The sequence below is a fragment of the Delphinus delphis genome, chromosome 2 (genome assembly GCF_949987515.2).
Source record: "Delphinus delphis chromosome 2, mDelDel1.2, whole genome shotgun sequence".
Taxonomy (NCBI): domain Eukaryota; kingdom Metazoa; phylum Chordata; class Mammalia; order Artiodactyla; family Delphinidae; genus Delphinus; species Delphinus delphis.
This window is the reverse complement of record NC_082684.1, coordinates 94,006,698-94,023,906: the sequence shown is the minus strand read 5'-3', so window position 1 is coordinate 94,023,906 and position 17,209 is coordinate 94,006,698. Positions and strand designations below refer to the sequence as shown.

The window sequence follows — 17,209 nt, the reverse complement described above, 5'->3', positions numbered from 1 at the left end:
AGCTATCATTTTTAGCTGAAATATTCATGGTCCGAGATTTAAAGAACACAAACCATAAAACAACATTTTAAAATCTTAGAACACTAAAAATACTGACTTAAGCATATGAAATATTATGAGTAACAAAAGAAATCTTTTATCAAAAATGTATATATAACTAAAATACTGCAATCACAAAGGAAAAATGGCAAGTGACTGTAAACTTTTCCCTAACTTTAAAGATTATGAAGTTAAGGGGCTTGGTCAAAAACAAAATAATTCCAAATGTGGTGAAAAAGTAATCAAGTTGAGAAGGAGAGAGTTAAGGAATCATACAAGATTAGCAAAATACAAGTTAAGGTTCATTTGGATATATTCTGCTATAAAACAGAATTTGAAAGCTGCAGTTTTGATATAAAGCATCCCCAATACATTGAAGGTCTATGTTCATAGCACTTGAACCATTTCCATGTGTTTTCCATTACTTCACTTTATCCTCAAAACAACTCTGTGAGAACTAAGGATCTTCCACCAACCCCATATAGCCAAGAGAAAAACAGGACCCCTGATGGTTAGCAGAAGAAGTGGGAAGAAAGCCAAGGATTCCTGATGCTAAGCCTCACTGACTCTCAGTTTAACTTTAGAAAGTTGCCTAACATTTTTCTAAACCCACATAAAAATAAAGGACAATAAAGGACAAATATCAGGGATTTTTGCGTTATACCTGGCAGTCAAAGAATATCCTCTATCCTGGTAGCATTAAGTTAAAATTAGAATAAACTTCTGAGTATAAATTTTCCTTTTGAAATACATAGTGTAGACACCTATCCAAAAAGAATTTACTTACTTAGAATGTTGAAGTTTATCTTCTATTAATGGAAGAACAGCTGGAATCATTTCTCGAGGGAAAATCTGGCTGACGATAGTAAGTGCCATACATACTTCTACTAGGTTAGTGCTCTGCAAGTCCTAACATTATTAAGCAAAGAAAACATTCAGTGCAAATTCTGAATCTAGGGACATTGAGCTCAACATTGCAATGGTCCTACACACTTAATAGTTTTCTACTAACTTTTTAAATTAATTTGTACATTTAGGCTTACCTCATATTTTATAGGAATATCCCTGTTTCATTTGCCTTAATAGAGTCAATAGATAAAGATAGCCAAAAGGCAACTGAACTAAAGGAGACTGTATTTCTGTCCTGACAATGACCAAAGTAGTCTTCCTTATTACAGCCTTTAAAACTTTTCTAAACTAGTAACAGAATAATTTTATGAATTCTTCTTGTTAATCAACAATATGAGTGGAAGTTTAAAAGGAAGCAATTCTTGAATATATATGATAAAATGCATGCATTCATATATACTTACATAAGCACAAAGTTTACAAACCGTTCTAATAGAACCCAAAACTACGTTTTTGAAAGTTTGCAAAAGTTTAAGCTACTAGTAAACTTAAGAGAGTATATAACTTAATTCAGAAAGTATTGATACTACACACCCACACACACACTCACTCTCTCACATATCAAAAGACTGAAACAAGATAAACATGAAAAAGCTCAACAATTCAATTATACTTCATTACCAATTTTGTTTAAACGTTTAACAGGAAACAATACTGTGTATGCATTAAATTGTGTTTTTATTATCTGTACATTTCAGTTACCCAATTAAACTCTGTTCTTTAAACTGACTTTCAGAATTTAAAAGACTTTAATTATTCAGTTTATATCACATCCCTTTAAAACAGATCCTAGAGAAAAAGACAACAGCATGGAAGATGTATCTGACTAAGAGTCTGGAGATCTGAGTTATAATTCCAACTCTGCTTTTTTTTTAATGTATTCTTTTACTGAAGTATACTTATTTATAATATTGTATTAGTTTCAGGTGTACAGAACAGTGATTTAGTATTTTTACAGATTATACTCCACTATAGGTTATTACAAGATAAATGGGTATAATTCCCTATGCTGTCCTTGTTTATCTATTTTAAATATAGTAGTTTGTTATCTATTAATCCCATACTCCTAATTTGTCCCTCCCTCTCTCCCCTTTGGTAACCACAAGTGTCTTTTCTATGTCTGTGAGTTTGTTTCTGTTTTGCATATACATTCATTTGTATTATTTTTTAGATTCTATATATAAGTGATATCATACAGTACTTGTCCTTCTCTGACTTATTTACTAATATTTAATTCCAATAGTATTCTCTAGGTCCATCCACATTGCTGCAAATGGCAGTATTTCATTCTTTTTGTGGCTGAATAATATTCCATTGTGTATATATACCACATTTTCTTAATCCAATTGTCTGCTGATGGGCACTTGGGTTGCTTCCATGTCTTGGCTACTGTAAATAGTGCTGTTATGAACACTGGGGTTACGTATCTTTTTAAATTAGTGTCTTCATTTTTTCCAGATATATACCCAGGAGTGAAATTGCTGGATCATGTGGTAGTTCTATTTTTAGTTTTTTAAAGAACCTCCATACTGTTTTCCACAGTAGCTGACCAATTTACATTCCCACCAACCGTGTACAAGGGTTCCCTTTTCTCCACATCCTCACTAACATTTGCTATTCACAGACTTTTTCATGATAGCCATTCTCAGTGAGGTGATACCTCATTGTGGTTTTGATTTGCATTTCTCTAATTAGTGATGTTGAACATCTTTTCATTGCCTGTTAGCTATCGACATGTCTTCTCTGGAAAAATGTCTATTCAGGTCTTCTGCCCATTTTTTCATAGGGTTGTTTGTCTCCTTTTGATATTGAGTTGCATAAGCTGTTTGTATATTTTGAATATTAACCCCTTGTCGGTCCCATGATTTGCAAATATTTTCTCCCATTTCATAGGCTGTCTTTTTGTTTTGTCAATTATTTCCTTTGCTGTGCAAAAGCTTTTAAGCTTAATTAGGTCCCATTTGTTTATTTTTGCTTTTTCTTCTGCCTTAGGAGACTGATCCAAGAAAATATTGCTACAATTTATGTCAAAGAGTGTTCCACCTATGTTCTCTTCTAGGAGTTTTATGGTTTCAGGTCTTACATGTAGGTCTTTAGACCATTTTGAGTTTATTTTCGTTAACTCTGCTTTTTTAAATGAAACAATAATAACAGCAGCAGTAGCAACTATTATTCTCTACAGTGTTTCATTTAACCCTAACAACTTGGTTAAGTTCTATTATTATCCTCATTTTACAGATGCAGAAACTGATATAAAAGATCTTTCTAAGCCCATTCTATAAGCCTACCTTCTTTGAAAAATACCTAATTTAATATGATTGATGAGAAATGTCAGATGCCTGAAGGAATAATTTAAGACTTCATATTAACCAGCACACAATACAATACCTTTACAACTGTATTCACAAGGAGAAGCAACAGTTCATGACTTTCATGTAGAAATAAAGAAACAGCCAAATAACCTATAAAATTTGAGAGGAAAAGTCTCATAATTACCTGCCAAAAATTAACATTTCCCAAAAAGTTAAACAAAGCAATACTATATTCCAAAATTTAAGTGTCAAAGATACCAGTTACAGGTAAATATAAAAACAAATAGTAAAATAACAAGGTTCAAAAAATTCAGTAAGGAAGATTTCAGATGTTCTTCATCCTGAAGTCTTTCACAATCAGGTATTTCACAGGATGTAACTGAAATGGAAAAGAGGCTATGTGCACCAACTTAAAGTCCTGTAAATGACATTAGGAATATATGCCTTCCATCTTCTGTGCAAATCTCTACACAATCAATCAATACATTTTCTGTCTTATAGCCAAATATAATTATTTAAAAACTAATAGCTACTACAGTTAATAAATAGTGAGTTACTAGCTATTTGTATTACTGAATGAGCTACCTGATACCAATCCATATGATGTAAATCATCTATTAGCCATAAACAATACCTTATTTTCTCAATTTGACGATAAACTATTGAATGAATAAAAGTTGTTGAGGAAAGAAACAATGTCTACCACATTAAATGTACTCATTTACTTAAGTACTTTTATTTTAATAATATCAAAATATTAAAAAATACAACTTAAAATTGAGGAAGTACATTAATACACTGACAAATACCATGTGCATGGAATCTAGATGCTCCATGTCATTTTCCTGTCACCCTTAATTTCGATAACATTTGTTAGACAGTTACTGTGGGTTAAGTACATTACAAGTCTCACCTCATTTAATCCTCACAACAACTCTATGAGGCAGATATTATTATTATCCCCAATATAATAATGAGGCCCCAAAAGGATAACTGCCCAAGGTCTACAGCTACTACATGGTGGAGCCAAGACTACAACCCAGCCAGTAGGAGTTAGTTCATGTTGTTAACCCCTATGTTATTCTGCCTCTCACACAGTCTACTTTAAGACCTTATTCCCTGACTCCCATCCCCATTGTTTTTCATTCTTCTCAATTCTTCCAGCCTTTTTATTAGGAATTCTAGTGTTAACTATCCCTATTACTACCCAGCATCCATAATGTGTCTGTTGGGGAAGATGGGAAAACTGTTAAAAACTTCCTGCTCTCATAGCCAAGGAGTAGCAGCATGATCCACTGCAACATCTTCACTGAAGGTCAGAGGAGCAGAGCTATCACTCCCACAATCAGGAGAGACAAAAAAGAACAAACCAGGACCAGGAAAGAGAAAAACCCTAGACAGCATTTAAAGCAGAAATTAGGTCTTATCAGATTACATCTGTTCAGCTAAGATTATCACCCCCTCTCAAGTCACCAATATCAAGATACAAGAACTAAGATCAACAAACTAATCCAAAGACCACCTCAAAACCTTATGAAATCTTAATTCTATCTGTTAAAAAGAATATCCTATTTTGACAATCAGGGAAAACAAGGAAACTGTTTTGATAATCAGGAAACAGGGAAAAAGATATTCTGTGATTCAAAAAATTTTAAAGGTTTCAGGAAAACAAAGAATAACAACTATGATTATAGAATACATTTGATATGACTAAGACTGAGGTACAGGATAGGAATACAGGCTTTGACTCATAGAAACTTGGGTTTATATTCTGGCTTCACCATTTAGTAGCTCTATGACCTTGGAAAATTGACTTGACCTTTCTGAGCTTCAGTTTTCTCCTCTGTCAAACGAAATAACATCTCACAAGATAAAGCACCTAACATAATTCCTGACTTAGTGGGTACTGAGATTTATTTACTCAGCAGTATTCATGTGAAAAATAAGAATGCATTATCCATCAGAGAAAGCACCAAAGCTAGCCTTAGAAATCTCAGGAGAGTAGATGAGGCAACGGTACTGGAGTAAAGGCATAAAAAATTTAAATGCTATCTTAAAAAAAACTTCCACTCATTAGCACACATAAAGAATATCTGATACCCACATACATGTGGTTTCTAGGTGTCAATAAAAAACTTTCCTAAGGAAGATCATGAATCTCAGTAAAAATGACTGTGAGGTTTCCTTAGTCACTGTAACTATGAAATAACCCACATACAAGGTCCTTCACTGCAACATTATTTATTAGAGCAAAAAATAAAAACTACCCATATATCCACCAATAGGGACCTAGATGAAAATACTACAGTACATCCATCCGCCCACTGAAAACTATGCAATTGTATAAAAGTATAAAGATGTCAAAACAAGGTGCAGAGTAATCTCTGTAGCATGCTATCTTCTGTGTAAGAGACAGTATTTGAGTGTGTACTCATGAATTTGCTTGTTTTTTCAAAATGAAACAATGGAAAGATTAATCAGAAACTAATGAAAATAGTTACCCATGGGGTAAGGGGCAAAGCTGGTAGAGGGGTTAGAGATAAAAATGAAATTTCTCTGACTATACCTTTTTATCAGGTCTTAACTTTTGGACCATGTATAAATTACAAATTACATATGTAATTTTTACATATTTTAAAAATAAAATTTAGGGAATTCCCTGGCGATCCAGTGGTTAGGACTCAGTGCTTTCACTGCCATGGCCTGGGTTCAACCCCTGGTCGGGGAACTAAGATCCCACAAGCCGCGTGGCGTGGCCAAAAAAACCAATAAAATAATAAAAATAAAATTTAATGGAAAATGGAAAAATTACATGAAAGTCTAAAAAGCAAAATACAGCAACAGATGTACAAAGTATAGACTATCTATTGTTTTCTAAATTTCCTGTTGTTAGGGATCTCAGAATTAGTTTGGAAAAGACATGAAAAGACAAACACCATAAGACAACAGATGGTAGGAGCCACCTGAGAGATCACAGAAGAGTTAAAACTTGGTTTGGAATACAGAAAGGGAGAGACAGGATGCCAGAGGACACTCTACTTGGAGGGAAGAATGTAACAAATCTAGAAGACAAAAGAGTATTTTCGGTGGAGTGAGATTCAACAAGTGGAATACTGTGTTCATATAGTCTCAGAGTCTTTACCAAGACATCTCCCACGCCGTACCCATCATCTGACAGCACAGGTCAATATAACTTGAGAAGAATGTTGGTCCCTGACAACATGACACTATCAACTTCTTTGAATAAAGAACATGTTTTACTCCTATATTATTCTAAAGTGCTTCCTTCTTAAGTTTCTGATATAAAGCTGTACATATATGAATACAAGATTTAAGTCCTTGTTTTCCTAATAGACTTAAAGGTTGATTATAGAAACAAAATTTTTTAAAAGATACCTCAAATCCTCATAGTTAACAATTGTGAAACTAGAAGCAGGATATCGAAAATTATTCAAGTCAATTTCAGTTTTTATTTATTAAAAAAAAAATCATCCCTTATCATTAAACTGATAAGGTTATACAGACCTTTTAAAATCAGCTTTACTGAGGTATAATTTACATATAAGAAAATTCACCCTTTTAAGTATATAGTTCAATGAATTTTGACAAAGTCATCTAACCACCATCACAAGAACAGGCAATTTTTCATCTTTTCTATAACTCCAAAATGCTATGAATCAGGAAAATTGATTCCATTTTAGGCTGTGAGTTTTTGAAGTGTTATCTTTTAAAGCTTTGGAAATCACAAGGCAGTGTTCTAAAAACATACTACACACCTGCCACCATTCACTTTATATAATAGCCAGAACTTTAAGGACAACATTAAGTGCAAAAGTCTTAAACACATACATACCTACTCTTTTTTCTAAAAGGTTTCCTTGTTGTGCCAACTTGATTGCATGTATGTAACCAAAGGAAGCATCATATCCAAGCATTTCACAATATATAAGTCTCACCATACATTCCTTCATCATTTTCTGAAAAACAAAATATCCAGTAACAGTATAAATAAATAGAATCCTTTGATGTTTTTTTTAGTATGTTGTAATCATTTAATAGGAGAGTTCTTTAATCCTGGCACTGAAGAAATAACATATATAAATTAATCACCCAAAGTCTGACTTTATAAATAAAGAGTTTCTCCCAAATTTAACTACCAACAGTACACATTTTAGTAAAATTATCTCAATATTTTGTTACTGGCAACAATACAAAATAAATCAAACGCAGCTATTTCTAATTCTAGGTGTCCCTCGCATAAAATTTGGTTATAATGTGACACACATGGTCCTCAGACAAAATTTCACTCGTGGTACCCTAACGTGGCTTCTAGAATGTACCACATCATTTTAACATACTTTGTCAAATGAAAGCATCCATACAGTTCCCACAAGTTGGTAATAATTTCTGTAATGAAAATATTTTTCACATTTAAAGACTAAATTGCACCTGGAGTTTCTTCAGAATTACTGTGCTATATTATAATAGGCGATAGTTTGTTTTATAAGCATTACTTTTTCAACAATTCTCACAACTATTATGATTTCATTAATGGTATAATCATTCTAATATTTAACTTAACTGGATCTTTCAATATTTACAACACGAGCTAATAACTTGTTTTAAGAGATTCTATAAATCTGTTTTCTTAGTATGAGAATATCTGCATCAATATTTATAGCAAATTTTAATCAACAATTTAAAATATAAATGTGTTTCAAAATAAGAAAAGCTCAGACTATTTTAATATCTAAAAATTAATTAGGTTGACATATTACAGGATTACTGAATCACAAAATGCTTAAGAAACAGTAAAATAAAATGTTTTAAAGAATAACATTTAATATTTCATATATATTATATACAGAGAGTAGATTTTATAGATATATATATATATACACACACGTACATGTAAATATGAAGAGTTTAAAAATAAACCATAGGAAAATCTTAAGGGAATAATGTTTAATGATTTAATTTAGGTCCCTTGTGTTTAATAAAAGTTAATCCATCAGCTCATTAATTAAAACTACTAAACACTGAGAAAACAAGCTTAAAGTATACTGGAAGCCTCTTCAAAGGCTTCTACATCAATGAGTGAAAGTGTTCATTTAAGCCATTAAGTATCAACCCTGATTTTGTAACATTTTATCTCATAGTTTTTCAAAAGTCATTATGGACTTTAAGTAAAATTCTATTGCATTTACATTATTATTCTCTTATTTTTGGAGAAGAAAATGCTTTTCCCAATGCAGGAATTCACTCTAAAAGATTTCTTTAACAAATTATAATCCAACTTCTACATGACCACCTCAGGGACAGACTATTCTGTAAAGTATGCCCAGAGCTGGATGACCATAAATATTATAAAATCTTCCTTCAAACTCTGGCTCCCTAACTTCTACCTACTTATCTTAATTCTGTCAACACCAGGTTTATGCCTGGTAACATGAAAACTGTATTTACTGATGCCAATTATAGAAAATGGAAATCAAACTAAATGAAAAGAGAGAAGCCATTTCTCTGTAACATTTCTATCAAGTATCATAACACACAGTGATTTTATACATACACATAAAAACATATACATATCTATACATACACATACATATACACATACACGCATAGGTCCCATTAACTATGTTTTGAGTTTCATTTGTCCACATATTATTATGACCATAAAAGGAAATATATACATTCTCTCAGACTTTACAAGTGTTATTCACATACATAATCATGTATTCATGCAAAATGATCACCACAATATTTTTATTAGAAGTGTATTCCACAGCAACTTACACAAAGAAGGCACTCACAAAATATTTCCTGAATAAACGTTGCTTGGAAAAATCTCATTATCTGAAACCACATAAAAATTAAAAGAAAAAAAAAGTAGGCCTTAATCTAACTATGTAGGGACAGTCCCACAGTCCTACAGTGGTCTGCATATGGTGGTCACAGCTTAAATAGTTGCTGAATGAATGCTGTTTGAAAATCAAATTATATGGAACCAAGTTTTTTAAAAACTAGATCCTGATTTAGCTATTGTGCAATATACTCAGTTTTACAGCAAGAAAATCACTTTTCTACCTTGTCAGCCAACCTATATTCCAAGATGTAACAGTAAAATGAGAGATTTACAATATATCAATTCAGGTCTGAAAATACTATTTTATTTTTTTTTTATTTTTTTTTTTTGGCTGCGTTGGGTCTTTGTTGCTGTGCGCGGGCTTTTTCTAGTTGCAGCGAGTGGGGGCTACTCTTTGATGCGGTGCGCAGGCTTCTCATTGCAGTGGCTTCTCTTGTTGCAGAGCACAGGCTCTAGGAGCGCAGGCTTCAGTAGCTGCAGCACGCGGGCTCAGTAGTTGCAGCACGTGGGCCCTAGAGCAGGTGGGCTCAGTAGTTGCGGTGTGCAGGCTCTAAGGCATGCGGGCCTCAGTAGCTGTGGCGCACAGGCTCAGTAGTTGTGGTGCATGGGCTTAGCTGCTCCATGGCATGTGGGATCCTCCTGGACCAGGGATGGAACCCATGTCCCCTACATTAGCAGGCAGACTCCCAACCACTGAGCCACCTGTGAAGTCCCCTGAAAATATTATTTTAAATGATGTGTCCTAACCTTCTCCCAGTGCACAACATTAAAACAATAGGATCAGCCTTGGGGTCCCAGGAGTCCCACATTTATGTAACTATCATCATGTTGGCACTGAACTGACAACAGTCAAGCAAGTCTTGCTCTGGTGCAGCCAGTCAGCAATAAAAGGCTAAAATTAATGTCTGACTTGTTACCATCCATAACTGATCTTGACTGTGATAAATTAGATTTTAGCAACTGATCAATTAATGCCACTACTGAGTCCACAGTGGACCAGATTTCAAATTCAAAATGTGCTGGCACTGACTATGCAAACTTACCAGAGTTGTAGTAGGAGCAGAAACAGTTGCTTTCAGATTACTCAGTTCCTGCTGGATTAATTTCTCTTCCTCCTGAAAAAATGAAAATATTTGAATGCATGAATAACCATCTTTTTAAACTGTAACAGTATTTTTAAAGGGAAAAATATAACTTATAATATTTTCAAAAAAAAGATACATTATTTTAAAGGAGAGTTACAAAAATTATGCACTTAAGATTTGCCTACAGGCATTTCTCCAACTCTCAGAATCATTCCTGGAAAGAATAAATATTTTCATGCTAACTCACCATTCCTCTTTTCTTCACTCAGTTACTGTCCCCTTAAGGACGGGTTAGCAGAAAACCTTTTTTAAAAAAATTAACAGTGGAGAGAAAGTAGAAAAGCAATTCTTTATGTAGTGGCCCAGAATAAGGTTCTCACAACTTCTCCTTCTTCATGGAATACAGAAACAGGGTAAGAAGGCAGAAACAGAAACTGTTCTTTTCCCCTTAAACTATACTCTTCTTCCCTATCCTTTTTTTCCTTATTCTTTGCATCCTTTCCCTCACTTCCCATCTCTCTTTCACACACACATAATAAATACACTAATATGGTTACTTCTACTGTCTGCATTGTATTTCACCTCCTTAAGCACTTGAAAATTGACCCCAATTTTGACGAATATCATGCTATCCTTAAATTACACATTGAATTAGCAGGTGCCCATTAGGTGACTAACCAAGAATTAACAATGCTAGTGAAGTACAGCTACATTTAGATACCTTATGTACAGTTTCAAACTGCAGTTTAAAACCAAAAGTATTGGGCTTCCCTGGTGGCGCAGTGGTTGAGAGTCCACCTGCCGATGCAGGGGACACGGGCTCGTGCCCCGGTCCGGGAAGATCCCACGTGCCGCGGAGCGGCTGGGCCCGTGAGCCATGGCCGCTGAGCCTGCGCGTCCGGAGCCTGTGCTCCGCAACGGGAGAGGCCACAACGGTGAGAGGCCCGCGTACCGCAAAAAAAAAAAAAAAAAAAAATTTATTTCATTCAGCCACCTCATAAAAACTAGCAAAGGACAAAATTTTAAGACAAGCAATATCAAGTCTACAAATAATTGTTTTTTTGTGATTTTTGAATGTGAAGCATATCCTCCCCAGTACATCATCTTATTTCAGTTTAAAAAAGAACGTTTTTAAACCCAAAGAGCACTTTGAAGAAAAACCTTCTCTGTCTTTTCTTCTCTCCTAACACATATTTCATTGTATACTGCTTACAGCTGTCTTAAGCCCAAGATGAAGGACCAATTCCTTGGGAAAAGGAAATGTGTTTTACACTGTTTCTTTAGGGTCTAACACATAGTCTCTTCCACAAATATCTTTTGAACAGATTTTGACCTACCACATGATCTTTTTTTAAGATACAAAATCCTTGAAGCTTTGAAAAGTCTGTGGGAACTTAAAAACTTCCATTATAACTGCTCGTTTTCAAAGCCCATCTGAGGCAGAGACTTACTCAGCAAATAGTGCATTTGGGGAGAATTATGCTTTTTCTTTGCCCAACCCGTAGGTCTAACCTAAGAACCTCAAGCTCCCCAAATATACTGAACAACAGGTTCAAATGGCAGGGTCTGTTCTAGCGTATGACATCTAGCAGTTGAAAGAACCGGGAGCCAGAAAGAACCCGAGTGCGAAAGAAACTTTTTAGAAGAATAATGCTGACATTTCCATGGCACCTGGTAGTTTCACACGCTCGATGTCTCATCTAACTCTCGAAACAACCTATGAAATATGTATTGGTACTCCGTTATGTCAACGTTCAAGAAACACACGGAGGCTCAAAGATTAAAGATATCTGCCCCAGATAATAATGAGTCAGTGTCAGGGCCAACCGTGGAAACCCGGCCTCCCAGCTGTCAGTCCGGGCAGCAAAGTGACGCTTCCGGACAGACGCCAGGACCGACAGACACACACGCCTCATGCCAGCCCCGGAGGCTCGCCGCCGGACCGGAGCCTCCCAGCGAGGGGGCCTCCCCGAGGCGCCCCTGACCTCCCGGCCCGGAAAACACCTACGTGCTTGGAGGTGAGAGCGGTGATGCCGCGGACCAGGCCGCCCAGTCGGGAGGAGAAGGACGCCTTGGCGGCCGCGGGCCCGCTAGCCGACTGGTTCTGCAAGAAGAGTCCCGGCAGCGCCGTCAGCGTCTTCTCCACAATGTCGCTCATCGCCGCCGCCGCCACCCGCGCTCCGCTCACCGCCCGGCCTCATGCCCAGGCCCTGCCCCGCCGCCTCCCCGGCCACCGTAGGCACTTCCTGTTTGTCTGAAAAAGAAATCTTTATTCGCGTTCTGCGCGGACAAGCACAGTGTCGTTCTAGAGAGACGCCGCGGGAGGGCGCGAGAGTCCGCAAGCGAAAGACAGCGCGCCAAGCCTGTGTGGACGTGGTCCTCCTTTGGAGGAGCAGAAGGGCCGGACGCTCCCGGTTTCGACGGCAACCCCTCCGTCCCGAGCTTCTCTGGGTCCTCCTGAGGTAGCCGCTGCCGTCTGTCCCTCTTATACTTCGGCCGCAAAAGTCTCCCTTTCCCTTTGGCCGCCTCCGCGCTGCCCGAGACCGCACGGGGAGGTGGCCATTCCTGGCCCTCTCTCGGCGGCCTCTCACTGTCTGGGGGACCACCGGCAATCCGCCCACCTCCCTCGGCCGCACTCGGAGGGGCGGAATCGATGCTGGGCCCCGGCGCCACGCGCGGCCCTGGCCCTGGCGGTGCCGGGGACCCTGGTGGTGTTGAATGACGGCGCGGCAGTCCTGTGGATTCAACCTACTGGGTTCAGCGCCCGCCGCGTACGGGGGACTCTTGGCCACTGCCTCTTCCCCTCCGCCCCCCTTCTCCTGGGGTTTGGGGAGGCAGCCAGGAAGGGGAAGTGGTCGGTTGGCCACCCCCGCGCCCCCCAGACCCCCTGCTCCTGCCCAGCAGGTCGCAGTCCTATCCTCTCACAACGCTGTGTTCTTTTCCATTCTAGAACTGATGGCAGTTGCCACTACATAAATATGTATCTCCCTGTCTTATTCATTGCTGTCACCTCAGCTTCCATCTAGAACAGAATCTAGTGCAGTGCTTTTGAGAATGTGGTCTGGTGAGTTCTGAAGGAGACCCTAACAAAGGATCCAGGAAGTCAAAATTATATTCATAATATTACTTAAATGTTATTTGTTGTTTTCACTCTTATCCTCTCCAGAGCATATAGAGAAGTTTTCAAGATAGAGGACTTAGAACCTCTCAACTGACTGATGAAGTGTGTGCTTGAGTACTACTCTTGTATTTTATAGATTCGTCTAAGGTTTAGGGTATAAGTTTTCAGAGTTTAACTCAGTTTGTCCCCAGTACTTCTAGTGTGTTCTTACAAGCTATCTTTATGATGAAATAAAAATTCATATTTTAAGGCAAGATGAGAAATTTAGACATAAAATTTTTCTCCACCCATTTGGGCCTCCTCTCTCCCCTCTAGTGTTCATTGTGCATCTGCATCATGCATTAACCAGACTTCCCCAATGGCAGAAGTATCTGCTCAGCCGTAAAGATCAGTTTTCCTTCTTCTGGCTCCAGCCATGTAACTCTTAGAAGATAACATTCCTTTCTCAATCCTGTAAGGGGTCACAGTGCTCCACCACTCACCTTGTATGTGCAGACAACTTTGGTGGACTTTATGTACAATGCCAGTATATCATTTCCCTTAAAGATAGTGGGTGGTGCACAACAGGCTGGTCAGATAACCTGGGGAGATACTGGGCCACACCTAGTGGAAGTTCTTAGCTTAAATATTTACTTAGAACGTTACTTGTATTCCACGTATTTTATAAGATTATTGTTTTTTTGCATCACCAAATGTGTGGCTGAGCCTCAGATAAAATTAATGATGATTAGGTGATTTGAAACTATTGGTCAAATATATAGTCCTATAAGATCAATGATCTTAATAGTGTAACTCCAAATATGGGAAGAAGCAACAAGATGGAACCGTTTCCTGGACCGTAACAGACTAGTAAGACAGGCAGTACAGAGGCTTTTGATTACTGTTAACAGGGCCTAGTCCAGTAATAGCACAGTGAGGAGCATATCAATGAAATCCTTGTCTGACCTGGGAATGAGCATTCCTAGCACCATGGGACAAATTGGTCATGAAATGACTCCCAAATCTTAGTCAAAAGTAAGACCAAAAGGGAAGGGATTGTAAAATAAAGAATGTTACCTATCATCCAGTTATACAAAAATCAAGTCATCAGCCGCTGTAGTTGCTGACCTACAATATACCCTGAAAAGAATTCAGCATGAGGCACTTTGTGCTCTGGAAAACTGACAGAACTGGCCCTCAGATAGTTAGATATTTTTAGGAGAAAATTTTATGAACCCAGCATCTTCTTATACTTAGAAAAGCACTAAAACCATTAACTAATATATCTGTTCCTCGGAAATAGCAGTAACTTTCTACCAAGGGGAATGAATGCTTGATTGCACATACCCCTACGCCAGAGTCACATATACTACTGGCCTCCCCCTCTACCTCTTCAGAACAGTTCTCAGAGCTCTCTGAGAGACTGTGTCCCAGGTGGTAATCCTCAGTTGGCTCAAATAAAAGTTTCCATTTCTCCCTAAGAAAGAATTTTGTCAACATTCATTTATACTTATCTCTCCTCATTTAATCATCTAATAAATGGTATTTTGAAATCCCTAAATTCTCCTTGTGCCTGTGTAGAAACACAAGAAAAAAGTTCATTTTGTTTACTTGTTTTACAAGGATATTTTTAATTTATTGAAAACTTTTCTAAATATTTAAATTTTTTCCAAAACTGTTACTTTTTAGAATTTAATCTTTTATTCTAAAATAAAATTTTGTTTATAATTTTTTTTTATTTTAGATTCTTTCATTGATTCACAAGAGGGAGATTAGAAGACCTGCTTTCTCAATCTCCCACATCTAAAGATGCTGAAAAATATGATATTGACATCAATATCAGAGGATTCTGAGTCAGGTAAAGGGAATAATCTGGGTGAAACTGTAAATAAGAAAGGAAAATGTGACAAAAGCTTATTTCTTTTCCTCGATGTTAGAGATGTTAATGATTTTTATTTTTTTTTTGTGATACGCGGGCCTCTCACTGCTGTGGCCTCTCCCGTTGCGGAGCACAGGCTCCGGATGCGCAGGCTCAGCGGCCATGGCTCACGGGCCCAGCCGCTCCATGGCATATGGGATCTTCCCGGACTGGGGCACGAACCCGTATCCCCTGCATTGGCAGGCGGACTCTCAACCACTGCACCACCAGGGAAGCCCAGAGATGTTAATGATTTACCTTATTTTGTCTTATTCAACAGAATATTTTCAAGCACTATTATGGTGCCAGGTAGGTTGAGGCATCATTTTGAGACCAATCATTCAGAGTTTAAAGAAAATTGAATATTTAAAATATGATAACCTAAAAAAAAATAAAAAATTAGAAAAAATAAAAAATTAAAATGATAACCTCTTTAAAAGCCAAAGCTTTTTTTGTTACCACTTTTCAAAGTAGAAATGAAAAACCAGCTGAAGCATTTTACAGGTTAAATTATTGTATTGCACTGGCTGGAGAAGGGCATACGATAGCTGAAAGACTAATAAAGCCTGTACATTACTGAGTGAATGTCTGCTAGATGAAAAATAAGTCAAAGAAATCATGGCAGTGCTGTTTTCCAAAGATGCAGTAACTCACCAAATTAGAAATTCCATTGCAAACATAAAGACTGGGTGAATATCCTATCTGCAGAATTATACTGTCTTTAAGATGGACAAAAATTATATAATTATAGATGTAGCTAGTCTTGTTGCTTTGCTTGTATCTGTCAGGTGGCAGCACCAGCTAATACTTGAAGATCTATATAAATGCCTGGCAATAAACTAAAGTGATGCTGAAATAAAACATTGTACAATTTTTTTTAATTTCATAGTTTATTCTGGAACAACTGTGCTGATATTTGCACTAATTGTATAAAAGCAATACTGGGCAAAACTGCTGGCATCTTGGCACAAATCAAGGCAGAGGCTCCCAACTGTACTCTTCACCACTGACACATTTTTAAAAAAAGCCAGTTTCACAAAAGAATATCTTTAATGAAGCAGTAAGAATTTTTAATTTTATTAAATATCAACCCTTGAGTACATTTCTTTTAAATACTGTGTGTGACAAAATGGGGAGTACACATAAAGCAGTTCTGACATGTAACCAAGGTTTCTCAAGGAAAAGCACTGGTGCAGTTTGACTTGAAAGCTGAACCAGCCACTTTTCTTCATGGAATACAATTTTAATTGAAATAATGATTAACAAACAATGGCTTTCTTGAAAATGAGCAGTGAGTCTGTTGCCTCAAGAGAAATAACTGACAGTATTCATTACCACTAATAAAATTCAAACTTTCAAGAGTAAATTGGAATTTTGAAAAATGTGTATCTGCTACCAGGAGTCTAGTAATCTCTAATATGTAAGAACTGTTCTGACAAGATCAGTGGTGATATTAATGAATGTTATTTTTTGACAGTGTATAATTAAAAGTGTCAGTATTCAGAAGATCTGTATAACTCAATGAAACAATATTTTCCAAATGATCAATGCATGATGTTATAAAATTATGCATGGACTGAAGATCTATTTAAAATGAATATAGACCAATGATTTTAATGTAACCCTATACAAAAAGTTCACTGATATAATTTAAAATTGCAACAAACCTTTAAGAAACTACTGCTTGTTGAGTTTTGGTATGGTATCAAAGAAGAACATCCACAATTATTTGAAAAGGCTATTAAAATACTGTTTTTTCCTGAACTACATATCTGTGTGAGACCAGGTTTTCTTCATAAACTTCAAACAGCATACCAACCTGTGGTAGGCTGGTACTGTCTCCCAAGGATATGGTCATATCCTAATCTTTGGACTTTGTGAATGTTATCTTATATAGTAAAACTTGCACAGATGTGATTAAATTAAGGATCTTGCAATAAAGAAGTTATCCTGGATTATCCCAGTGGGCCCTAAGTG

At 36.9% G+C, this 17,209-nt stretch overlaps 1 protein-coding gene and 1 long non-coding RNA gene across 5 annotated transcripts in view; one reads left to right on the top strand and one right to left on the bottom strand.

Moving 5' to 3' along the window:
* Positions 1-12,431, bottom strand: part of AP4E1 (adaptor related protein complex 4 subunit epsilon 1) — a 107,203-nt gene extending 94,772 nt beyond the window's left edge. For 3 of the 4 annotated variants that reach the window (XM_060005236.1, XM_060005235.1, XM_060005237.1), the window contains exons 1-5: positions 12,223-12,431; positions 10,173-10,244; positions 7,114-7,237; positions 3,337-3,410; positions 827-948 (exon numbers count right to left, since the gene is read on the bottom strand). In XM_060005236.1, coding sequence (XP_059861219.1) covers positions 827-948; positions 3,337-3,410; positions 7,114-7,237; positions 10,173-10,244; positions 12,223-12,372 — 542 coding nt within the window. In that variant the 5' untranslated portion in view covers positions 12,373-12,431. Of the gene's footprint in view, positions 1-826; positions 3,411-7,113; positions 7,238-10,172; positions 10,245-12,222 lie in introns of those variants that run through there. The other variant, XM_060005238.1, reaches the window with a different exon arrangement.
* A 133-nt stretch (positions 12,432-12,564) lies between these two features.
* Positions 12,565-17,209, top strand: part of LOC132420630 (uncharacterized) — a 60,462-nt gene continuing 55,817 nt past the window's right edge. The window contains exons 1-2 of the long non-coding RNA XR_009518401.1: positions 12,565-12,676; positions 15,059-15,172. This is a non-coding gene — a long non-coding RNA (uncharacterized lncRNA). The remainder of the gene's footprint in view (positions 12,677-15,058; positions 15,173-17,209) is intronic.